The sequence below is a fragment of the Lethenteron reissneri genome, unplaced genomic scaffold, assembly GCF_015708825.2.
Source record: "Lethenteron reissneri isolate LAM-NWPU_2019-01 unplaced genomic scaffold, ASM1570882v1 scaffold_124, whole genome shotgun sequence".
NCBI classification, from domain to species: Eukaryota; Metazoa; Chordata; class Hyperoartia; order Petromyzontiformes; family Petromyzontidae; genus Lethenteron; species Lethenteron reissneri.
Genome location: NW_026890937.1, coordinates 327067 through 353341, shown reverse-complemented (window position 1 = coordinate 353341; position 26275 = coordinate 327067). Strand labels below are relative to the sequence as shown.

The 26275-nt window shown below is 48.1% G+C and overlaps 1 protein-coding gene across 1 annotated transcript in view; it reads right to left on the bottom strand.

The window, feature by feature from the left end:
* Window positions 1-26027, bottom strand: part of LOC133361791 (zinc finger protein 180-like) — a 62175-nt gene extending 36148 nt beyond the window's left edge. The window contains exons 1-4 of the mRNA XM_061580787.1: window positions 25318-26027; window positions 21738-22344; window positions 14673-15101; window positions 7664-8057 (exon numbers count right to left, since the gene is read on the bottom strand). Of these exons, the coding sequence (XP_061436771.1) occupies window positions 7664-8057; window positions 14673-15101; window positions 21738-22344; window positions 25318-25968 (2081 nt within the window). The 5' untranslated portion in view covers window positions 25969-26027. The remainder of the gene's footprint in view (window positions 1-7663; window positions 8058-14672; window positions 15102-21737; window positions 22345-25317) is intronic.
* Between the last annotated feature and the right edge of the window lie 248 nt (window positions 26028-26275).

Below are 26275 nucleotides of genomic sequence, written 5' to 3'. Positions count from 1 at the left end.
CCCATCTAGTATGGGTGAAGGGGCCGTTACCCCTTCAAGTATTGTACTGCCCTTGAGTTTAATAAAAGAGTGTGCCTCGACTCCGTCATCAGTCTCCCTGGAACCCACTACATCTGGCGTCAGAAGTGGTCGAAAGAATGGATACGAGACGGACAACTCGTACCCAAGACCCCGGAGAGGACGACAGCGAGGGAGAGGCGGTGCAAGATATCGCTGCCGACGTACCTGAGCAACCGCTGCCGACTCCACCACCTGCAGGGCAGTTGGAGAGAGCCGGGACGTCGGTTGATGAGTTGGCATTGGCCCACTCGCGACTGGCGGAGCTCCTGTATGCAGCGGCCGCCACGCTTGAGCAGAAAACTCGCCTGGGGCCGGGGGGAGCGGCGCAGCGTGAAGACGGACAGCGCCCGCCAGAAACTCCCGCCTTTGCGATGGGCCGGAGGCTTGAACTTCCCGCCACGGGTACAGTAGGAGCCGAGGGAGGGGCCCCAGCACGTCACGCGGGCGGCAGGGCCCAACCAGCAAGCACCACATAATCGGTGGGGGCGGGTCGCAGTGGCTACCTATCAGCAGTCGCCGGGTCATCAACAGTGGATAACTGCACCGACCAAGCCGAAACCAGCGCGTCACCAACGGCGTGACCTCCATTAGGGTCCGCCATTGCTTCCCATACAGTCCATGGAGACAGTACGCGAGCTGGGCGATCGTCGGAGACGAAGCCGACATTTCAGCAACGCCTGCCGGCCCTGCAGGAGTTCGTATCGAGCGGCGGCGACTGGGGTGGGTTTCAGCGCCGTTTCCTCGCCCACCAAAAGATGGCTGGGTGGACGGACAACGAGGCGCTGCGTGCTCTTCCGGCGATGCTGGATAGCGACGCCCTTGGCACCCTCACCGCTGCACCCAGGTCAAAACGCTCCACACTTCGGTCGGCGCTGCAAGTGCTGGCCACGGTTTATCGGCCGCTTTCCGATTGTCGCCAGCTTTTCTACGAGCGGCAGAGAGGCGACAAGGAGTCACCACTCGCGTACCGCACGGCCCTGTTGGCGTTGGCGGCTTTCCCGCGTATGGACGAGGAAGGGGTGGATGCGATGGTGGCCGAAAAATGTTTTGCTGTTGGCCGACGACTTGAACTTCGTCATCCTGGCGCAGGATGATGCGGATATGTATTCATTGTGGGCTGCAAGGCACATCCATGCCAACCTGATTTCCCAACGGAGGAAGGCCAACAAGGCAGCTGCGGGACACACCGTGGCAGCAACCACCTCCGAATCCGAGGGGGTCTTCGCTGCGGGGCGTTCTGCGGGATGGCGGTCTGGCGGGCGACCGGCTCGGGACGCGCCGAGCCATCGAGAGCAGCCCAAGTCTTCTGGAGCACTCGTCGTGTGCTACAACTGTGGCCTCCGGGGCCACGTGGCATCGGGATGCCGGGTTCCTCGACAGCGTGGAGCAAGAACTGGGACTGAGGACGGCCCTCTTCAAAAGCCTCCACACAACATCCTCCGGCAAGTCGTGGCACCCCACATGTTCGGCCTGCACGCACACCCACTTCTTTTTCACATGCCCCGACACACGATTCTCAGGGTTCGGGTGCTGGTGCGTCAGGTCGCGGCTTGATGGGGAGCGCTCCAACCGGGCCAATGGTCCTAGTTGGCTCACCGGATTGTGGCTGCGTCGGCGGGGTCGTCCGTTGTCACGGGGCACATTGATGGGGTGGAAGTACGGGTATTGATCGACACAGGAGCATCGGCGACTATCATTTCCGATTTAATTTATAATATCCTGCCCGTTCAAAGTCGGCCGTTGCTCCCCGTCGACATACCTTGTTACGCTGCAAACGGGGGCTCGTTAGGTATCGTCGGCCAAATTCGACAGCAAATTTCTATCGGGGACATTAAATTATCTGGGCCGGTGTTGGTCTCCTCCTCTCTGGCAATTCCGTGCCTGTTGGGGACAGACTTTTTGGCCAAAATGCCTGTCAAAATTTTTATTGACCAGGGATGCATCGAACTTCCATTGGGCCGACGTATAACGTTCTTGCCCTCCACCCCTGCCTTGCGTACAGCCTGTGCAATGGTACAGGCGCTCATTGCTCGAACGGTGCGCGTACCCCCGGGGGCACAGATGCTCATGCCCCTGCGGTTGCGTCGACCGTTCGCTAAAGGGGTCTTAGACCAGGGTATTTTGCTGGGGCCGTCTAGGGCCGGGGTGAATGGGCCAGATTTGGTGACGGCCCAGACAATTGTTAAAGGGGATGAGGACCCGTTTATCGCGGTCCTCAATGTCGGGACACGGACGGCGGTGGTTTCCCAGGGAACCGTGTTCGCACATGCGATTCCGGTACCTGCGGAAACGCCGATCATTGGCCAGGTGGCCACCGCTTCTCAGCCGCAACTGCAGTCAGACCATGACGAGGGTTGGCTAGAGGCGCTTTGTGCTGAGACACCTGACCTATCTGACTCACAACGTGCTAAATTGCGTACCCTTTTGCGAGAATTTTCCGACGTCTTTAGTAAGCACAAATATGATATCGGATGTACGAAATTGCTGCGCCACCATATTGACACCGGTGACAACGCTCCTATCCGCCAAAATCCTTTTCGGTTAAGTCCCGCCGAAAAGGATCATGTCAAATTGGCTGTAGATTACATGCTGGTTTCTGACATTATTTCTCCCTCAACCAGCCCTTGGGGTGCACCCATAGTGTTGGTTAAAAAGCAGGATGGGTCCCTAAGGTTCTGCGTTGATTTTCGGCGTTTGAATAAAATCTCTGTGGCCGATGCTTACCCGCTTCCTCGAATGGACGAATCTCTGGATGCCCTGGCTGGATCACGATTCTTCTCCACCTTGGATTTGCTGTCAGGGTTTTGGAAACTTCCTTTGGATGACGAATCGAAGCCCAAAACGGCTTTTCGAACGCCGCACAGCCTCTTCCAATTCAATCGTTTGCCTATGGGGCTCCACTCAGCTCCCGCAACGTTCCAGCGCCTAATGGAATTGGTTCTCGCTGGCTTGCAATGGGAGGTCTGTTTGATTTACCTGGACGACGTGATCGTATTTAGTAGGACATTGGAGGAACATCTTGATAGGCTTCGGGCCGTCTTTCTCAAAATGCGCACAGCTAATTTGAAATTTAAACCGCAAAAGTGCCATTTGCTCCACGAATCTGTGAGATATTTGGGTCACATCGTCGGACGGTCAGGTATCTCAACCGATCCCGCCAAAACGCGTTGTGTCAGCTCCTGGCCGACTCCCACCTCGGTGGGGGAGGTTAGGAGCTTCATCGGTTTTGCTTCATATTACCGGCGGTTTGTCGCGGAGTTCGCTTCCATCGCTAAGCCGTTACATGCCTTAACGGCGAAGGGGGTGAAGTTTCATTGGGGGCCGGAAGAGGAGGCCGCATTTAACTCTCTTCGTGATGCCTTGGTGGGGGCCCCGCCGTTGAGTTACCCCGATTTTTCACTACCTTTCGTGCTCGACACTGACGCGAGCAACACAGGGATTGGGGGCGTGCTTTCCCAAGTTGTTGGTGGCGTGGAGCACGTTGTGTCTTACGGTAGTAGAGTATTGTCTCCTGCCGAGCAAAGATACTGCGTCACCCGCCGTGAACTGTTGGCTATTGTTTTCTTTATTCAACAGTACCGGCCATATCTGTACGGCCGGCATTTCACCGTCCGTACAGATCATGCGGCATTGCAGTATGCCCTGCGTATTCACCAGCCATCGGGGCAGTTGTCGGGGCAGTTGTCCCGATGGCTGGAGATCATTCAGGATTTCGATTTCGAAACAACATATCGCAAGGGGATTCGCCACACTAATGCCGATGCCCTGTCGCGCCTGCCGGCCACTTCAGATTGCACTTGTTTCTTGGGCTCGGGGCGTTGCAAATCGGCGAGCGACGGCCAGGATCGGGTCCTTGCGGCCGCCGTTGAGGCTCCTTCGGGCGTTGGCCCTATTGATATGGGAGGGAAGGATTCCCTACTGGGCTTGTCAGGTGCGGAGTGGGGGCGCCTCCAATTGGAGGATACTTCCCTCCTGGTGCTACGGCGTCGTGCGGAAGGATCCGGTCAGGAAAAGTCGGGCGTTGACTCATGGAGGTTGTGCCAGGGCCTCCTCATGCATTGAAACGGGACGATCCGCCGCCACAGGCTGGTAGTGCTTTCCACGTTGAGGTGTAGGGCTGTATGGGCTGCTCATGAGCGGCCCCTGCACCTGGGCACCCACAAAACCCTTGCCATGCTCCAGCTTAATTTCTTTTGGCCGGGCATGGCAAGGGATGTGGACGATCTCTTGCAGTCTTGTACCCAGTGTGCTCAACGGAAGCCGCCAGCAAGGGGAGCCAGCCCACCGTTCCAGTCTATTTCGGTCTCCCGGGTTAATGAGCTGGTCGCTCTTGATATTTGGGGGCCGTTTCCCTCCACGCCTAGGGGTAATAAGTACCTACTGGTTGGCGTGGAATATTTCACGCGATGGCCTATGGCTTGGCCCCTCGCCAACCAGTCGGCAGCAGCCGTTGCGGAGGCTTTTGTCCAGGGCTATGTCCTCGACAAGGGCGCTCCGGAACGGTTGTTGACCGATCAGGGAAAGAACTTCACTAGTTCCCTTTTACACGAGGTGTGTGAGCTTCTCGGTACGAAGAAAATTCGTACTTCCCCTTACCACCCACAAACGGATGGGATGGTAGAACGCCTGCATAGGACTATTACGTCCATGCTATCACACCAGGTATCTGAGTCCCAAACTGATTGGGACCTTCAGATCCCAGGAGTTCTGGCAGCTTACAGGATGGCTCCTCACACAGCGACCGGATTCTCGCCATTTTTTTTATGTATGGCCGCGAAGTTGACCCGCCTGTCGCGGCCCAGCTGAGAATTTCCACTCCACACGCTAAGTCCAAGTTGGCTGACAATGTTAAATTTAATATCCTCAAGTTGGCTGAGGTGCGGGAGGCGGCTATTCAAAACTCTGACTCTCGCCAGAAGGCGAATGAAAGGTTGCGATTGCGCCGGTCACACACGGACGAATGGCACCCGGGCAACAGAGCGTGGCTACACTGTCCCCAGGTGCCATTGGCTACCTCGTCTAAACTGTTGCGACCATGGAGAGGCCCCATGGAAATTGTGCAGGTTGTGCGACCCCAATGTGTTCGCATTAAATGGGGGAAGCGTCGGTGGTTCGTCCACCCTTCACGGTTGAAGCCGTTCTTTGCGCCACATGCTTCCTCTCACAACTATGGCCGAACATGTGGGGGGTCCACTGACTCCTGGAGGGTGGGTTCACCACCAGCCTCTGATCCGCTGCTAGCTGTTCCGCCTTCAGGGGTCCAAGGATTAACGCCCTCTCGGCCGCCAGCCTCTCCCGAGGGGGTCGGCGCAGACTCGTCCGGGAAGCCGGAGGGCCGTGCGCCTGAACTGTCAACACCCGCCGCCGGCCCGACCGGGTCGGGCCCTTGTGACGGGCCCGCTGCACGGACACGCGCCAAAACGCGCTGGTTGTTATGAATTGCTTCCCGCGCGTGTTCCGCTGCCGTGGGGCTCGCTCACCGTTCTTTTTTGGGGGGAGTGAATCACACTCTGTACATATGTTGCATGTTGGGGCTGGGGTATTTATAGGGGACCGTCGGTTGTTTGTTACTCTTGTTATTGTTATGGGGCACACGCATGTTGACTGTGTTAAGTCTTTATTGTTGGTTTTTGAGGGGTTTTGTTGCAGCCGGGACGGCTGCGGGCTGTATAGGGGGGGTGATGTAGGGGTTATTACGGGGAGAAGGGCGGACAGAAAACACAGGGTGTCTGCACCCACACACGGGTGTCTACATCCACGTCCGCATCCGTTAACCACTGGGGGGCCATGGGGGCTCTGTGATCCCCCATAACTCCGCCCCTCGGAGGGAATTCCTATAAAAGGCGGGGAGCCAGAAAGCTCGGGGCCAGTGTGGAAGAAGCAGTGAAGTCTGAAGACCGGCAGAATAGGCCCTGGGACTCCCCTGTCTCGCTGCCCTTGTCAGGGCTGAGCTGGGCAAGCCAGTGGCGCGGCCCCAAGAGCTTCCGGACCTCTGCTCTTGTAAGAGCAAGGCCGGGTTAGCTGGGTGCCGGGATGTGCTTTACCAGGGCCGGATCAGACAGCCTCCCATAGCACTATTAGAGGACTGGGAACAGGACAGGGGGAATAGTGCTAGGGGTATTTTTCCATTTAGTACGGGTGAAGGGGCCGTTACCCCTTCAAGTATTGTACTGCCCTTGAGGTTAATAAAAGAGTGTGCCTCGACTCCGTCGTCAGTCTCCCTGGAACCCACTACATATACACTGTGCGTGTACAGACTATTTGTATACTGTGTGGGTAAACTGTGTACGCTGTGTACATGGTGTGTGTAGACCTTGTGGGTACACTGCGTGTGTACAGTGTGTGGGTGGTCCGAATCAGTCGGGCGGCAACATCTTTTCATCGGCTGCGCTATGCTGTGTGGAAGCTACCTGGTTTGTCGCTCCGCATGAAGCTTTGGTTCTTCTCGGCCAGTTTTGCCCTGCCTTCTGTAGACATGTGAAACGTGGACCCCTCTAAATGGAACATCTGCGCCAGTTAGAAACATTCAGGCTGTCATGCCTACACTCAGATTGATGGAAGCCAAGTGGTAGCACATTCTCTATTTATTGCAGAGGTTCAAGGTTCAAATCCGACAGGCACGTCTGGCTACTCCAGTAACATTAAACAAAATATGCACCGTCTGCTTAACAGTGGATGTAAAACATTTGATTGTGTCATTCAAAACGCATAGGTCATTGCATGTTGGTGTCATGGTCAATATTTGGGCAATTTCAAACATGATCCAGAAATTACATAATGAAGATTAGACATCAATCATCACCCCCTACTGACAGACTCATGCCCACATGCAGGTGACAGCAGTGTCACCTTATGACACAAAGGCAGCCGCCACTTGAAGGTGCTCTTCGAACGTTTGTGATGAGATAGAAAACTGAGTTGCTGAGGCAATTAAGCAAGCACCATATCAATGCAAATATAAATATAACAGTGGAATACTTGGAAGCTTATTGGCTCTTGCTCCTGATTATTCATCTACCCAACCCACAGGTCCACAAATACTCGCCGCTCTTACTCTGCAGGTTGAACCCAGGAATTTGAGTGGTCGAATTCACGTTCTTTTCATTAAAGGCCAATGACAAAGGTGAATCTATTGGAGCGTTATTAAGCTTACACATCTACCGGGTCTCCATTTTAATTTGAATTGTCTAAGAAGTCCACCCACACCTCCACTTCCACAAACTGCTGGGAGTTGCCTCGCTCTGCCTCAAAGTCAGAATTCTCCTCCTGCTTCACGTTGCCTCCATCGATGTGAAGGTACGATTTTGGAGTTGAATCTTCATCTTCACAGTTTACCGTCACTTTTTCGCTCTTCACCATCACTTCACATTTCACCTTCACTTCTTCGCTCTTCATCACTTCTTCACATTTCACATTCGCCTCTTCACATTTCACCTTGATACCTTTAAAAGTGTCCAAGCTGGGATTCACTTCTGGTTTCATGAGGGATGGGCTCATTGCAGCACTTTGACTTTCACAAGCCGATTTCAGACTCCATTTCTTGGGGATCTTCTGATGCTTGTGTGTCTTCTGGTGATGTTTAAGAATTGATGACTGTGCAAACGCCTTCCCACACAGAGTGCAACTGAAGGGTTTCTCTCCCGTGTGTGTTCTCTGATGTGCTTGAAGATGTGATGATTGTGCAAACGCCTTCCCACACAAAGTGCAACTGAAGGGTTTCTCTCCCGTGTGAGTTCTCTGGTGTATTTTAAGATGTTGTGAATGTGCAAATGCCTTCTCACACAGAGTGCAACTGAAGGGTTTTTCTCCTGTGTGTGTTATCCGGTGTTTTTTAAGAGTAGATTTAGGTGAAAATGCCTTCCCACACACACTGCACTTGAAGGGTTTATCTCCCGTGTGTGTTCTCTGGTGTGATACAAGACCAGATGACTGTGAAAACGCCTTCCCGCACAGACTGCACTTGAAGGGTTTCTCTCCTGTGTGAGTTCTCTGGTGCTGTATCAGATATTTAACATGATCCGTGCTGTATGCACACTGGTTGCATTGTTGCCTTTTTGTACCGAGCTGTGCTGAGTGCCTTTGCTACATCAGACCAATTCTGCAGAGGAAGTGTCAGAGGAAGCGTCAGCAGCAGACAGAAAAAAACAATATCCAGACCATCTACGTCAGTATCGAGGCACAAAGGAATGCATATATACACAGTCACACATGACTTGCACGTCTATACTCACTCATATATTCATGATAGAGTGAAAAAGATTCCCACATTCATCACACGGGTACAAAATGAGAGGGCAAATGGAAGCCCTAGTATCTTCAAAATGAATGTTAACCTAAAACTCCCAGTACACAATTTCGGTTGTCTGGCTACAAAAGGAATATTTATGAAAGCAAAATTCAGCTAACATAGCAAAGTGTGTTGAAAATAATACTATTTGAATTATGCAGAAATGCATAAATTAATGTTCAATCACGACTTAAAGGTGTGAAGCCGGGCTCAGATTTCCTTGAATGCTGGGATGAACAGATCTAACTTCAGCTGCATATGTGCAGTGTTAATTTCCTGTTTCCATTCTCATAAAAAGTTCCAGAGAAAAACAAAAATAAACTATTGTTTTGATTTAACCTCCGTGTTCAATCGAGTTAATATACTTTACTGTAAATACAAACTTGACACTGTAATACACACTGGCATGGTAAAAAGGTGGTGTGTTCAGAACCATGCCTGGCCACCTTCATATGCTACGTATTAATGCTTCCCCACAATGAGTTAAGTTTTCACGAATCAATCACGTTTGTTGTCGGCGATAATCAAACTTTAATTGTGATAACACTATGTAACACAAATTTTGTTCCTGGGTACTTAGTGTTATTTTTTTTATTTCTTATTTCTAAGAGTCTAGAAAATGGCTATTATTCCCCACAAACTTTGCTTTTGTGACCATCATTTTACGTTAACGAAAATAACAAATTGACCTGTTTTCTCATTGAAAAGAGGTACATTTCTAAATATCACTGTCCTGGTCACAAAAGCAAAGTTTGTGGAGAATAGCCAATTTTTGTACTTTAGAGGCAAAAGAAATTAGGAAATAACACATACTACTCAGGAACAATTTTTTTTTTTTTTTTTACACAGTGGAATAACTGCGCCACCGCTCCCCACATAGATAAACTCTTACATACACATATATGTCTCATGAATGCCCCATGTAAGTGTGGATCACTTGTCAGCAGGTCATGGGAATGATCCAGGTGTCAAGGGATGACTGACATGATTAACAGATGCACCAGCTGTGCTTCCTGCTGTCTTGCTGCATTTCAGGCACCCAGCGCTCCACCCATTCATGTGAGCGTTGCTACACCTACCTCATTGTTGTTGCAGAGCAAATACCTCCAACTGCCCTGCAGCATACATCACGGGCCTCTTCCAGAGGCAGGTCTGATCAACTCCACATCCTCCAATCTCTTCTCTAGCCAAAGCCATGCCCGTTTAGCCCATAACATCTGGACTAACAGAAGATGATTGTGCATGCTGTCTGTTAATGCGGAATTCATGACCCAACCAATGCAGCCTCGCCTGCCAAAGTCTCAGATTATATTCTGTACTGACATTTTAGGGCTCTGTAAGGTTATAATACAATCTTGTTTGGTTCAATAGAGGGGATCATAGGGAGGCCAGCCTTAATAAAAAGCCAGTACAGTCCTTAAAATAAGTTCATATTTTGCATCTACAAAGGAGTAATATCTGTGGCCAAGAAGACTCACAGCTTTATTCATTTATTTCTAAATCCTCTTGTCTTGGTGAGGTTTGTGGTGGCAGCACATTCAGTAGGGCAGTCCAGACCTCCCTTTCCCTGGCGACAGACGAGCTCTTCCTGGGGAATTCCCAGGCGTTCCCAAAGCCAGCCAAGCGACGTATTCCCACCAGAATGTCCTGGGCCAGGCCCCTAGGAAGTCCCCCAGTGGGACGTGCCTGGTAGAGTTCCAGGGACAGTCTATTGGGGGGCCTCCTTACAGATATTATATATTTATATCACTCGTGGAATGAGGCCTGGTGGCTAGGTGACCCACGTAACCCATTTGGGCTCAACCTGGAATGGCTCCGTGGCACCGTCCTGTGTGCCCACCATCCACAGGACGAAGGGTGAGAGGCGGGTGCGATGCCAATATGACAGGGAGAGGGGATGATCTCAGACAGACTAGACCTTGGTGATGGACACTCACAGCTTTGTATGGAGCAAAAGTCCAGGCAGCTTTCACACAGTGTTACACAGCCTAATGAAAGAATGCTGCTAGACAAATTTAAAGTGAGACTTTGGCTGCCAAACCAGCGCTGGTCGTGAACACATTAACCAGGTATGGGAGCTCCTCCATTACTTGTAGAACTGCCTGATTACTCATGGAGAGTTGAGCAGGTACAGTGTTGTATGACATGAAATTCCCAGGCAGGTGATTTATTTTGGTGGAACATACGCAAGGCCACCTTTCATGATGGAATTATCCAGGCACAGAACGAGATTATCTAACCCGATCTCATTGAGTAGCCATTTCCAGATCATCAGCAGATATAACATGGTTGACTAGGGAACGATCCCTTAACTATAACCAGGCATCGATGCGCGTATCATTTTAACTGTAACGAATGCAATTATTTATATGGCTATTGTAAGCTTCTCAAACTACATAATTAATGAAGCTGCTATGTAATGTAATGCATGGGGGCAGAGTGAATTTCTGTCACAAGCCAAATTGAACAGCAAATGGCTCCAACTCCTGGTCACGCAGCTTTAGACGGGCTTGCCCAAAATCATAAAAATCGTCAATGAATGTGAGCAGAGGCAGACATAAAAAACAAATAACAACCCAAAGCCCCAAGCCTCGATATGGTACGATAGACCTTAATTACATAAAAAAGCAGAGACATTACTCTTAATGTTTGATTACTGAGACCTGAGCTAAGCCGGGAAACTTAGTTATTTCTGGATAAATACTATACATCCGATGAAGTTTGTGCGTGAGCGGGGAGCGGTAGTGCAACGGTTAGCGTGCTGCGCTATGAACCCAGCGAGCCGATTTCTATTCCCACAGAGCCAAGCAACAACATGTGGCTGTCGTCTGATGAAGCTGGTTGGAATTAGTGTCAAAACGTTGTACTCAGATTGTAAATGTTGTGGCTTGGCTCTTCAACACACCGATGTGCTGTACTAGTACACTACACTATACACTACATTATATACTACACTATACACAACTATACACTACATTATACACTACACTATACACAACTATACACTACACTATACACAACTATACACTGCATTATACACTACACTATACACTACACTATACACTACACTATACACTACTATGCACTACAAGTGCTGTACTAGTGACGCATTGGCCACGTTCTGTTTACGTGACAAACCTCTTACTAAATGGCTGTGTCGGGTGGTGGCGGGGTTAACGACACCGATTTATTTACGCGATCAATCCCAAACAAACCTGTATTATGGCTGTATATTTGGAGTTTGCGTGTCCCTCTCTCTCCGTGGTCGCGTGGATTCTCCTCCGGATCCTGCGGTTTTCCCTGCACATTTAGAGTCAACATCACCACGCGTTTAGAGTATTTGACCGATAAACATTTCCACACGTTGATAAGCCCACTGCGTTGTGGGCAGGTCGCTTCTGAAAACGAGCGGTGTAGCTCAAGTGGGCTATGCCTGGTAAAATAAAAAAAACGTAGAAATATTTAAAGTAAAACAAAGTTTCAAAGTAGTGAGCCAGGTGAAGACAAATTAAACTTAAGCAGAGAATTAAAGCAAATGCAATCAGGCGAGGGCAGGAGGCAAGTCCCCGCGTTGTAATGTTCCAATCTGGACATCCATTCCATACTCGCTGCTACTCAATTGATATCCCTACGAGGGAGAAGGAGCGAGGCTCTACCTGGGTTCACAACAACAATCACCACAACAACCACCACGACAACGACCACCACGATGTAAACTTCTCACCTCCGATCTCAGTGAGCGAGCGTGCGCGGAGCAGCAGCTACCTGGTAACTCGTGACGTCATGCGGCAGCAGGAGGTGACATGACGTCACTTGCGAGGTTCACACAATCTCTCCCCCAACGAGCAGCAGGGAAACTGAATATATTATGTTAATGAGAGGGGCCCATGTCAGATGATGGTGCTTGGCTGCTGACCCCGTCCCAAATAAGCACTTTACTGGAACGGAAATAGGCAGACGTGACGTCACGCCCAAAATCCCGGTGGAGGGGGATTTGGGGGGGTATATACCTCGGTGACATGACGTCACTAGTGGGGGCCAACTCCCCCTCGCGCATCACGCCGAGTTAATGAGTGGTGACGTCAGAGCGAAATCAGGGTTAGAGTTTAAGTTTATTTAGATTCCATTTCGATGGCTCCCTCTCTTGAACAGAGACCCCTTGGGTGCGTGAGCTCAACAACAACAACGTGAACATTATTGTGTGCGTTAACATTGTGTGTACACTGTCTGTTGGCGCAGTCGCGGGCACAGGTGGAGCATTGGCCAGTCATCTGTCAGTCGACCCATGACACCTGGATCTGCCCCGTGCACATAGCCTGGCATAAGCGCCGTGGTAACGTCACCGCCACTTAGTGGCGAATGGCGGTTGTTACTGTGTGTATACACTGTGCGTGTACAGACTGTTTGTATACTGTGTGGGTAAACTGTGTGTATGCTGTGTACATGGCGTGTGTAGACCTTGTGGGTACACTGCATGGGTACACTGTGTGTGGGTGGTCCGAATCAGTCGGGCGGCAATATCTTTTCATCGGCTGCGCTATGCTGTGTGGAAGCTACTTGGTCTGCCGCTCCGCATGAAGCTTCGGTTCTTCTCGGCCAGTTTTGCCCTCCCTTCTGTAGGCATGTGAAACGTGGACCCCTCTAAATGGAACATCTGCGCCAGTTAGAAACATTCAGGCTGTCATGCCTACACTCAGATTGAGGGAAGCAATGTGGTAGCACATTCTCTATTTATTGCAGAGGTTCAAGGTTCAAATCCGACAGGCACGTCTGGCTACTCCAGTAACATTAAACAAAATATGCACCGTCTGCTTAACAGTGGACGTAAAACATACGATTGTGTCATTCAAAACGCATAGGTCATTGCATGTTGGTGTCATGGTCAATATTTGGGCAATTTCAAACATGATCCAGAAATTACATAATGAAGATTACACATCAATCATCACCCCCTATTGACAGACTCATGCCCACATGCAGGTGTAATGTGGTTCAAGGAGGCTTGGACGACGTAGTCGGAGGCACACTTATTTATTCAACACAGTTGTATCTACAGGCCGAGATATACAACACTCGGAGAGGTATCGGCCCCTCCACCCGTCTAACTGGGAGATCGACAACCTATGTTACAGCTAGCCTATTCCTAGGTCCTCCACTATCGGGCTAGGGGAGGCTAGCTAACCCAGCCCTGGTTAAGCTGGGATTACGGCACCCTGAGTTCCCAGACCGGCTCTTACAAGAGCATCGGCTCTGGGCTCTTGGGGCCACGCCACTGGCTGGCCTTGGTCGGTCCTGAGAAGGACAGCGATCCAAGGGAGTCCCAGGGCTTATCTAGCAGGTCTTCTTGCGTCTCTGGTTAAAGCTGAACACTCAACCCCGAGCCCTCTGGCTAACCGCCTTATATAGCAATTCCCCCCTGAGGGGTGGGGCCGTGGGGGATCCCAGCGCCGTATTAGCCTCCCAGGCTAAACGGCGCGGACGTCAATATAAGCACCTGCTCGCGTACAGACATAGCCACGCCCAGTGTGTTTGTTTCCCATCCGTATCAACTCTATAACACCCCCTATGTAACACCTCTACACAGGTGACAGCAGTGTCACCTTATGACACAGAGGCAGCTGCCACTTGAAGGTGCTCTTCGAACGTTTGTGATGAGATATGAAACTGAGTTGCTGAGGCAATTAAGCAAGCACCAAATCAATGCAAATATAAATATAACAGTGGAATACTTGGAAGCTTATTGGCTCTTGCTCCTGATTATTCATCTACCCAACCCACAGGTCCACAAATACTCGCCGCTCTTACTCTGCAGGTTGAACCCAGGAATTTGAGTGGTCGAATTCACGTTCTTTTCATTAAAGGCCAATGACAAAGGTGAATCTATTGGAGCTTTATTAAGCTTACACATCTACCGGGTCTCCATTTTAATTTGTATTGTCTAAGAAGTCCACCCACACCTCCACTTCCACAAACTGCTGGGAGTTGCCTAGCTCTGCCTCAAAGTCAGAATTCTCCTGCTTCACGTTGACTCCATCGATGTGAAGGTACGATTTTGGAGTTGAATCTTCATCTTCACAGTTTACCGTCACTTTTTCGCTCTTCACCATCACTTCACATTTCACCTTCACTTCTTCGCTCTTCATCACTTCTTCACTTTTCACCTTCGCCTCTTCACATTTCACCTTGATACCTTTAAAAGTGTCCAAGCTGGGATTCACTTCTGGTTTCATGAGGGATGGGCTCATTGCAGCACTTTGACTTTCACAAGCCGATTTCAGACTCCATTTCTTGGGGATATTCTGATGCTTGTGTGTCTTCTGGTGATGTTTAAAAATTGATGACTGTGCAAACGCCTTCCCACACAGAGTGCAACTGAAGGGTTTCTCTCCCGTGTGTGTTCTCTGGTGTACTTGAAGATGTGATGATTGGGCAAACGCCTTCCCACACAAAGTGCAACTGAAGGGTTTCTCTCCCGTGTGAGTTCTCTGGTGTCTATGAAGACCTGATGACTGTGCAAATGCCTTGTCACACAAAAAGCACTTGAAGGGTTTCTCTCCCGTGTGTGTTCTCTGGTGTAATTGAAGATGTTGTGAATGTGCAAACGCCTTCCCACACACAGTGCACTTGAAGGGTTTCTCTCCAGTGTGTGTTCTCTGGTGGTTCCTTAGAAATGATGGATATGAAAATGCCTTGTCACACACAGTGCACTTGAAGGGTTTCTCTCCTGTGTGAGTTCTCTGGTGCTGTGTTAAATGTCCAACACGATCCGTGCTGTATGCACGCTGGTCGCGTTGTTGCCTTTTTGTACCGAGCTGCGCTGAGTGCCTTTGCTCCATCAAACCAATTCTGCAGAGGAAGCGTCAGCTGCAGACAGAAAAAAGAGAATATCCACAATATCTACGTCAGTATTGAGGCACAAAGGAATGCATATATACAGTCACACATGACTTGCATGTCTATACTCATTCATATATTCATGATAATATGAAAAAATTCCCAAATTCATCACACGGGCACACAATCAGAGGGCCAATGGTCAACCTGGAAGCCCTAGTATCTTCAAAATGAATGTTAACCTAAAACTCCAAGCACACAATTTCAGTTTTCTGGCTACAAAAAGAATATTTATAAAAGAAAAATGCAGCTAACATAGAAAATGGTGTTGAAAATAATACTATTTTTATTATACAGAAATGCATAAATTAATGTTCAATCGCTAACTTAGAGGCATGAAGCCAGGCTCAGATTTCCTTGAATGCTGGGATGAACAGATCTAACTTCAGCTGCATATGTGCAGTGTTAATTTCCTGTTTCCATTCTCCTAAAAATTTCCAGAGGAAAAAAAGTATATACTATTGTTTTGATTTAACCTCCGTGTTCAATCGAGTTAATATACTTTACTGCAAATACAAACTTGACACTGTAACACACACTGGCATGGAAAAAAGGTGGTGGTGTGTTCAGAATCATGCCTGGCCACCTTCATATGCTCATTATTAATGCTTCCCCACAATAAGTTAAGTTTTCATGAATCAATCACGTTTGTTGTCAGAGATAATCAAACTTTAATTGTGATAACACTATGTAACACAATTTTTGTTCCTGGGTACTAAGTGTTATTTTTTTTATTGCTTATGCCTAAGAGTCTAGAAATTGGCTATTATTCCCCACAAATTTTGCTTTTGTGACCAGAATTGTACATGAACGAAAATAACAAATTCACCTGTTTTTTCATTGAAAAGAGGTACATTTCTAAATATCACTGTCCTGGTCACAAAAGCAAAGTTTGTGGGGAATAGCCATTTTTTGTACTTAAGAGGCAAAAGCAATTAGGAAATAACACATACAGGAACAAGACATTTTTTTTGTTACACAGTGGAAAAACTGCGCCACCGCTCCCCACATAGATAAACTCTTACATACACATATATTTCACATGAATGCCATGTAAGTGTGGATCACTTGTCAGCATGTCATGAGAATGATCCAGGTGTCAAGGGATGACTGACTGAGATGATTAACAGACGCACCAGCTGTGCTTCCTGCTGTCTTGCTGCATTTGAGGCACCCAGCGTTCCACCCATTCATGTGATCGTTGCTACTCCAACCTCATTGTTGTTGCAGAGCAAATACCTCCAACTCCCCTGCAGCATACGTCATGGGCCTCTTCGAGAGGCCGATCTTGACAGCAGGTCTGATCAACTCCACATCCTCCAATCTCTTCTCTAGCCAATGCCATGCCCGTTTAGCCCGTAACATCTGGACTAACAGAAGATGATTGTGCATGCTGTCTGTTTATGCGGAATTCATGACCCAACCAATGCAGCCTCCCCTGCCAAAGTCTCAGATTATATTCTGTACTGATATTTTAGGGCTCTGTAAGGTTATAATACAATCTTGTTTGGTTCAATAGAGGGGATCATAGGCTGGCCAGTCTTAATTATAAGCCAGAACAGACGGTCCTTTAAATAAGTTAATATTTTGCATCTACAGAGAAAGGAGTAATATCTGTGGCCAAGAAGACTCGCAGCTTTGTTTGTTCGTTTATTTCTAAATCCTCTTGTCTTGGTGAGGGTTGTAGCGGCAGCAGATTTAGTAGGGCAGTCCAGACTTCCCTTTCCCTGGCGACAGACTCTGGATCTTCCTGGGGAATTCCCAGGCATTCCCAAATCAGCCAAGCGGCATATTCCCACCAGCAAGTCCAGGCCCGGGCCCCGGGGACTTCCCTCAGTGGGACGTGCCCGATAGAGTTCCAGGGGCAGTCTATTGGGGGGCCTCGTTACAGATATTGTATATTGATATCACTCGTGGAATGAGGCCTGGTGGCTCGGTGACCCACGTAACCCATTTGGACCCAGCCTGGAATGGCTGCGTGGCACCGTCCTGTGCGCCCACCATCCACAGTACGAAGAGTGAGAGGCGGGTGCGATGCCAGTATGGCAGGGAGAGGGATGGTCTCAGACAGACTAGACCTTGGTGATGGACACTCACAGCTTTGTATGGCGCAAAAGTCCAGGCAGCTTCCACACAGTGTTACACAGTCTAATGAAAGAATGCTGCTAGACAAATTTAAAGTGAGACTTTGGCTGCCAAACCAGAGCTGGTCGTGAACACATTAACCAGGTATGGGAGCTCCTCCATTACTTGCAGAACTGCCTGATTACTCATGGAAAGTTGAGCAGGTACAGTTGTTGTATGACATGAAATTCCCAGGCAGGTGATTTATTTTGGTGGAACATACGCAAGGCCACCTTTCATGATGGAATTATCCGGGCACAGAACGAGATTATCTAACCCGATCTCATTGAGTAGCCATTTCCAGATCATCAGCAGATATAACATGGTTGACCAGGGAACGATCCCTTAACTATAACCAGGCATCGATGCGCGTATCATTTTAACCGTAACAAATGCTATTTATTTCTATGGCCATTGAGAGCTTCTCAAACGACATAATTATTTAAGATGCTCTGTAATGTAATGCATGTGGCCAGAGTGAATTTTTGTCACAAGCCAAGTTGAACAGGAAATGACTCCGACTCCTGGTCACGCAGCTTTAGACGGGCTTTCCCAAAATCATAAAAATCATCAAAGAATGTGAGCAGAGGCAGAGACGTAAAAAACAAAGAACCCAAAGCCCCAAGCCTCTATATGGTACTATATGCCTTAATTGCATCAATAAAGCAGAGATATAGTTTCTGCTGAAAATCGGCACTCCTCAGCCCCTTGAATATAGAGGTTACGATCTGGGAAAGTGCCTCGCAAAGCCAAAAGTGCGATATTCAATACTTAAGCCTTACCTAAATAATGGCATGAGGTAAAAGGAAAATAAAAAAACTAAACAATTAAAATGAACATTGAGAAACCATACACAAGACAAAATATGGGAAAAATCTATATAAATAAAGCAAACTTTGTGCACATGAACGTTTTTTTGGGAACCAAATTGTGCCAACACCACCAGATGGCAAAAATCCAACATTGTCTATCCTGAAGCTATCCAAGGGCAACGTATTTAAAAGCTGTCCTCATGAAACAAACAAGCCCCGCTATTGTATAACACAACCACAAAACCGTGACAATATACACATTTACAGCTTTCTTTGGCAGAATTAAATTATTCTAATAAAGCCAGCATGGCAAGACATTACTTTTAATGTTTGATTACCGAGACCTGAGCTTAGCCGGGAAACTTAGTTATTACTGGATACTATACTTCCGATAAAGTTTGTGCGTGAGTGGGGAGCGGTAGTGCAACGGTTAGCGTGCTGCGCTATTAACCCAGCGAGCCGATTTATATTCCCACAGAGCCAAGCCACAACATTTGGCTGTCGTCTGATGAAGCTGGTTGGAATTAGTGTCAAAACGTTGTACTCAGATTGTAAATGTTGTGGCTTGGCTCTTCAACACACCGATGTGCTGTACTAGTACACTACACTATACACTACTATACACTACACTATAAACTACACACTAGTGCTGTACTAGTGACGCATTGGCCACGTTCTGTTTACGTGACAAACCCCTTACTAATTGGCTGTGTCGGGTGGTGGCGGGGTGAACGACGCATTTATTTATTTACGCGATCTCACACAAACAAACCTGTTTTATGCCTGTATATTTGGAGTTTGCGTGTTCCTCTCTCTCCGTGGTCGCGTGGATTCTCCTCCGGATCCTGCGGTTTTCCCTGCACATTTAGAGTCAACATCACTACGCATTTAGAGTATTTGACCGATAAACATTTCCACACGTTAAATTTCGATTTAAAGCTTTCGTGACTGCAGGGATTCATCTTCTTGGTTCTTTCGGTAAAGTCACATAGAAGGGAAGTAATAAACTAATCAAAATAAAACATAATAAAATAATTCTCACGACGTTTCGGCCGCAACGCAAGCACCCGTCCCTCAGGTGAAAACCAGGTGTCGACAGACCTGGTTTTCACCTGAGAACGGCTGCTTGCGTTGTGGCCGAAACGTCGTGAGAATTATTTTATTATGTTTTATTTTTATTATTTTATTACTTCCCTTCTACGTGACTTTACCGAAAGAACCAAGACGATTTCCACACGTTGATAAGCCCACTGTGTTGTGGGCAGGTCGCTTCTGAAAACGAGCGGTGTAGCTCAAGTGGCCTATGCCTGGTAAAATAAAAAAAACGTAGAAATATTTAAAGTAAAACAAAGTTTCAAAGTAGTGAGCCAGGTGAAGACAAATTAAACTTAAGCAGAGAATTAAAGCAAATGCAATCAGGCGAGGGCAGGAGGCAAGGCCCCACATGGCTAGGCCCCGCGTTGTAATGTTCCAACCTGGACATCGATTCCATACTCGCTGCTACTCAATTGATATCCCTACGAGGGAGAAGGAGCGAGGCTCTACCTGGGCTTACAACAACAACCACCACAACAACCACCACGATGTAAACTTCTCACCTCGGATCTCAGTGAGCGAGCGTGCGCGAAGCAGAAGCGACCTGGTAACTCGTGACGTCATGCGGCAGCATGAGGTGACATGACGTCACTTGCGGGGTTCACACAATCCCCTCCCCCAACGAGCAGCAGGTTAACTGAATAAATTATGTTAATGAGAGGGGCCCATGTCAGGTGATGGTGCTTGGCTGCTGTCCCGGTCCCAAATAAGCATTTTACTGGAACGGAAATCGGTAGACGTGACGTCACGCACAAAATCCCGGTGGGGGGGTAATTACCTCGGTGACATGACGTCACTAGTGGGGGACACCTCCCCCTCGCATATTACGCCGAGTTAATGAGGGGTGACGTCAGAGAGAGAGACCAGGGTTAGAGTTCAAGTTTATTTAGATTCCATTTCTGTGGCTCCCTCTCTTGAACAGAAACCCATTGGGTGCGTGAGCTCAACAACAACGTGAACATTGTGTGTGGACACTGTTTGTTGGCGCAGTCGGGGGCACAGGTGGTGCATTGGCCAGTCATTTAAGTCAGTCGACCCATGACACCTGGATCTGCCCCGTGCACATAGCCTGGCACAAGCGCCGTGGTGACATCACCGCCACTTAGTGGCGAATGACGGTTGTTACTGTGTGTGTATACACTGTGCGTGTACAGACTGTATACTGTGTGGGTAAACTGTGTGTACGCTGTGTACATGGTTTGTGTAGACCTTGTCGGTACACTGCGTGTGTACAGTGTGTGGGTGGTCCGAATCAGTCGGGTGGCATTATCTTTACATCGGCTGCGCTATGCTGTGGAAGCTACCTGGTCTGTCGCTCCGCATGAAGCTTCGGTTCTTCTCGGCCAGTTTTGCCCTCCCTTCTGTAGGCATGTGAAACGTGGACCCCTCTAAATGGAACATCTGCGCCAGTTAGAAACATTCAGGCTGTCATGCCTACACTCAGATTGAGGGAATCCAAGAAGAAGCACATTCTCTATTTATTGCAGAGGTTCAAGGTTCAAATCCGACAGGCACGTCTGGCTACTTCAGTAACATTAAACAAAATATGCACCGTCTGCTTAACAGTGGATGTAAAACATACGATTGTGTCATTCAAAACGCATAGGTCATTGCATGTTGGTGTCATGGTCAATATTTGGGCAATTTCAAACATTATCCAGAAATTACATAATGAAGACTACACATCAATCATCACCCCCTACTGACAGACTCATGCCCACATGCAGTTGACAGCAGTGTCACCTTATGACACAGAGGCAGCTGCCACTTGAAGGTGCTCTTCGAGTGTTTGTGATGAAATATGAAACTGAGTTGCTGAGGCAATTAAGCAAGCACCATATCAATGCAAATATAAATATAACAGTGGAATACTTGGAAGCTTATTGGGTCTTGCTCCTGATTATTCATCTACCCAACCACAGGTCAACAAATACTCGCCGCTCTTACTCTGCAGGTTGAACCCAGGAATTCAGTGTTCAAATTCACGTTCTTTTCATTAAAGGCCTGTGACAAAGGTGCATCTATTGGAGCTTCATTATCTCAAGCCTACCCATCTACCGGGTCTCCATTTGACTTTGTATTGTCTAAGAAGTCCACCCACACCTCCACTTCCACAAACTGCTGGGAGTTGCCTAGCTCTGCCTCGAAGTCTGAATTCTCCTCCTGCTTCACGTTGCCTCCATCGATGTGAAGGTACGATTTTGGAGTTGAATCTTCATCTTCACAGTTTACCGTCACTTTTTCGCTTTTCACCATCACTTTCTCACATTTCACCTTTACTTCTTCGCTCTTCATCATTTCTTCACATTTCACCTTGATACCTTTAAAAGTGTCCAAGCTGGGATTCACTTCTGGTTTCATGAGGGATGGGCTCATTGCAGCACTTTGACTTTCACAAGCCGATTTCAGACTCCATTTCTTGGGGATCTTCTGATGATTGTGTGTCCTCTGGTGTCTTTTAAGATTTGATGACTGTGCAAACGCCTTCCCACACAGAGTGCAACTGAAGGGTTTCTCTCCCGTGTGTGTTCTCCGGTGTGATACAAGACCAGATGACTGTGAAAACGCCTTCCCGCACAGACTGCACCTGAAGAGTTTCTCTCCTGTGTGTGTTCTCTGGTGTCTATGAAGACCTAATGACCATGCAAATGCCTTGTCACACACAGTGCACTTGAAGGGTTTTTCTCCCGTGTGTGTTCTCTGGTGTGATACAAGACCAGATGACTGTAAAAACGCCTTCCCGCACAGACTGCACTTGAAGGGTTTTTCTCCTGTGTGTGTTCTCCGGTGTTGTTTAAGAGTAGATGAATCTGAAAATGCCTTCCCACACACACTGCACTTGAAGGGTTTATTTCCAGTGTGTGTTCTCTGGTGGTTCCTAAGATCTGATGAATGTGAAAATGCCTTGTCACACACAGTGCACTTGAAGGGTTTCTCTCCCGTGTGAGTTCTCTGGTGTATTTTAAGATGTTGTGAATGTGCAAACGCCTTCCCACACACAGTGCAACTGAAGGGTTTTTCTCCTGTGTGTGTTCTGTGGTGTGATACAAGAGCAGATGACTGTGAAAACGCCTTCCCGCTGTTGTGTATGTACCCCCTTTTTTAATATTTGTAATATTAATTTTTTTAAGAATTATTCTGCCAACATATATAATCGTTTTTTTTAATAGACACGGGGCAACGTGGAACGAACACGCCCCCACACTTCCACAGATGCGGTCATACCTCATTTCAAAGGAAAGAGGGCATGAAAGAGAGCAATCAAGGTCATAAAACTCCCCGAATTTCACACAAGAGGAACAAGGGAGGGGGGAATTGCAAGCGGGGGGGGGGTCAGGAGGACATCCTTTTGTTAAAAAAAAAACCCTTTGATAAATACAAAACCAGGCACCACGGAGGAAGAGATAATTATATTCTTAACAAAGAAACAGCATTGACGACAAAAAGCACATACGGGTATTTGAACCATGTTAGATGCACAAAGTTACCAACTTAGCCATGAAGATTAAGCAAACAGTATCCATCCTCACTCCAATTGGAAATCAGACTACAGTCTGCACCAGAATCGCGACTCATCATTGTTAATTAAATACTGACATTATTTACCTTTAAAGAATTTCTACACGGCCGGGCCGAAGCATCGAAGAATAATTATGGCATCTATTTCGCTCCAAAACAAAGATCCCTAGCCGGGATATCAGATTAAATAATCACAAGAAGTCAAATAATAAGTACGGAATTAAAGTAGAAGAGGAATCAAGGGCAGAGAAGGCTCTCAAAATTAACCAAACACAACACCCCATGGGAAGCGAGCAACACGGCCGCCTTTGTCTTTCCGAGAGGATCTCCACACGCAGGCACAAAGCCAGGAAATGACACCCATAAAGGTTGGGGCAATGGCTCAAAGGGAATTAACACGTCTTCGGAAATAAATAAATAGGCGCATGCGCCGGGTGCTCCCACCGTGGAAACAACCGTCTTTGTCTCCCCACAACACGGACAGCAAAAATTGCACACGCGAGGAAATAACATTTCCATGGGAGATCGGGTCACGATGAAACATCGTGAACACGGTTTCGGCATAACTGGGCATAATGGAAATAAGTCGCATTTCAACTTCCAAACCAAAAACAACTTAAGCTGTGTGAGACAAAAGATATGATCCCCGAGCAAGGGAGGGAATAATTAAGCTCGCTTAACACATAGGTTTTCGCGAGAAATATTATTCAGTAACAAAAACATGGATTCGAATACTTTTTTTTATATATAACTCAATGCGAACGCGAATCATCGGTCTGGTTAATGGATAAACTTAGGTGGCGCCGTCACAAGGCCCCCCCCCCCACCCCTTTCTTCCAGAACGACACACAGCTGTGTCTTCAAAGCTAATAAACACACGGACAAACACGCACGCGAAACACACGGACGGACACGCACACACACACACACGAACGCAGATGGTTCACACCCACAGGAATGTTTTATGACAGACTTTGAACAACTCGGGAAACTGAGTGGAATGTCCAGATATAAACCGAAGGAAAATCCATTCAAAGCAGATCGCCAGGACTCTGAGCCCCATCTCGTCGCCAGGGCTTCGACTCCACCACAGATCGTCCGGGCCACGGGCCCCACCAGAGATCGTCCGGGCCATGGGCCCCATCTCATATCAACGCCGACAACGAAGAAGTTTTCGTCATCCAGAATGACGAGGTTCGCGGAGTAGCGACGCGCAGCTACAAGCCGAGGTCTGCACCACCTGAGAAGAATCGCTACCCTGTGTCGCCGAGCTGCGAGTGAAGCCAACAAAGACGCCAACGTCCACCCTGCCACGAACGAAGCATCGCTCCTCGTCAGAGTGACGACCAGCGAACAACCCGCAGGAAAGGCGGAGATCGCCAAGCGAGCAAAGCAGAGAGTCAAAGTCTTCCGAACGAGCGCCACCGAGCGCCGCCGAGCGCCACCGAGCGCCGTCGAGCGCCACCGAGCGCCGTCGAGCGACACCGAGTGACAACGAGCGACAACGATCGCCGCCGAGCGCCGCCGAGCGCCGCCGAGCGCCGCCGAGCGCCGCCGAGCGCCGCCGAGCGCCACCGAGCGCCGTCGAGCGACACCGAGCGACAACGAGCGACAACGATCGCCGCCGAGCGCCGCCGAGCACCGTCGAGCGCCACCGAGCGCCGTCAAGCGACACCGAGCGACAACGAGCGACAACGATCGCCACCGAGCGCCGCCGAGCGCCGCCGCTCACCTCACCGCGGAGAAAGTCTCGGCTGCAACCCGCACGGACAGAGGTCGTATCGCTCCCCACATACAGACTCAAGGAAGAACAGAGAAAATCTTGTCAAACCAGTTTCCTTTGTTATAGAGTCTCGCCGAAGAATTAATTAAAACAGAGCCAAATTCGCTCTCCCCCACACACGCCTCACCCACCATTGACTCAAAGATTCCGTTAAAAGGATTTTACACTTGCCGATGAATCTATTGACATATACTTTCGCCTCTTGGGTATAATAAGTGCTTTTTATTACCGCAAAATGAAGTGTGTCATGCTTGTTTTCAAACTCGGCCAGTCGCCGATTGTGATGGCATAATCTTGCTCATGAATTTATTGACGCATGTTTGACCTACATGATAGAATGTCACGTGCTTGTTAGAATAAAATTGTTATCACAGAAGCATATCGAGTGTTCCTTCCAAGTCCATGCAAAACTGTCTTATTCATAAGAGCTGTTACCTGCGATGAGATATGAAAATGGAGACCTAAAATATTATAACACACACTAGGATAATCGGTAAATGAATCCATGATAATCGTGTTATCCTGATTGATAACTCTGGATAAACGAAACTAAGCAAATTATCATAACTGCACACATTAACATAATCGCAAGCCTCCGCATAAATTACTATGATTATCTCCGTGATTATCATAATTTATGCATATAATTACACGCATTAACATAATTGATGCGATTTGCGCATTTTTGGAAAAAATATTAATATTTATTCTTTTTATCAAAATTTCACCATACCAACACATACAACACCGCACAGACTGCACTTGAAGGGTTTATCTCCTGTGTGTGTTCTCCGGTGTTTTTTAAGAGCAGATGAATGTGAAAATGCCTTCCCACACACACTGCACTTGAAGGGTTTTTCTCCTGTGTGTGTTCTCTGGTGGTTCCTTAGAACTGATGGATATGAAAATGCCTTGTCACACACAGTGCACTTGAAGGGTTTCTCTCCCGTGTGTGTTCTCTGGTGTAATTGAAGATGTTGTGAATGTGCAAACGCCTTCCCACACACAGTGCACTTGAAGGGTTTCTCTCCCGTGGGTGTTCTCTGGTGTAATTTAAGATATGGTGATTGTGCAAACGCCTTCCCACACAGAGTGCAACTGAAGGGTTTCTCTCCCGTGTGTGTTCTCTGGTGTGCTTGAAGATGTGATGATTGTGCAATCGCCTTCCCACACAAAGTGCAACTGAAGGGTTTCTCTCCCGTGTGAGTTATCTGATATAATACAAGAGCAGATGACTGTGAAAACGCCTTCCGCAACAGACTGCACTTGAAGGGTTTCTCTCCTGCGTGAGTTCTCTGGTGCTGTATCAGATGTTGAACATGATCCGTGCTGTATGCACACTGGTTGCATTGTTGCCTTTTTGCACCGAGCTGTGCTGAGTGCCTTTGCTCCATCAGACCAATTCTGCAGAGGAAGTGCCAGAAGAAGCATCAGCTGCAGACAGAAAAAAATAATATCCAGACCATCTATGTCAGTATAGAGGCACAAAAGAATGCATATATACACAGTCACACATGACTTGCACGTCTATACTCATTCATATATTCATGATAAGAGTGAAAAAGATTCCCAAATTCATCACATGGGCACACAATGAGGGCAAATGACAGCCTGGAAGCCCTAGTATCTTAAAAATGACTGTTAACCTAAAACTCCAAGCACACAATTTCAGTTGTCTGGCTACAAAAGGAATATTTATGA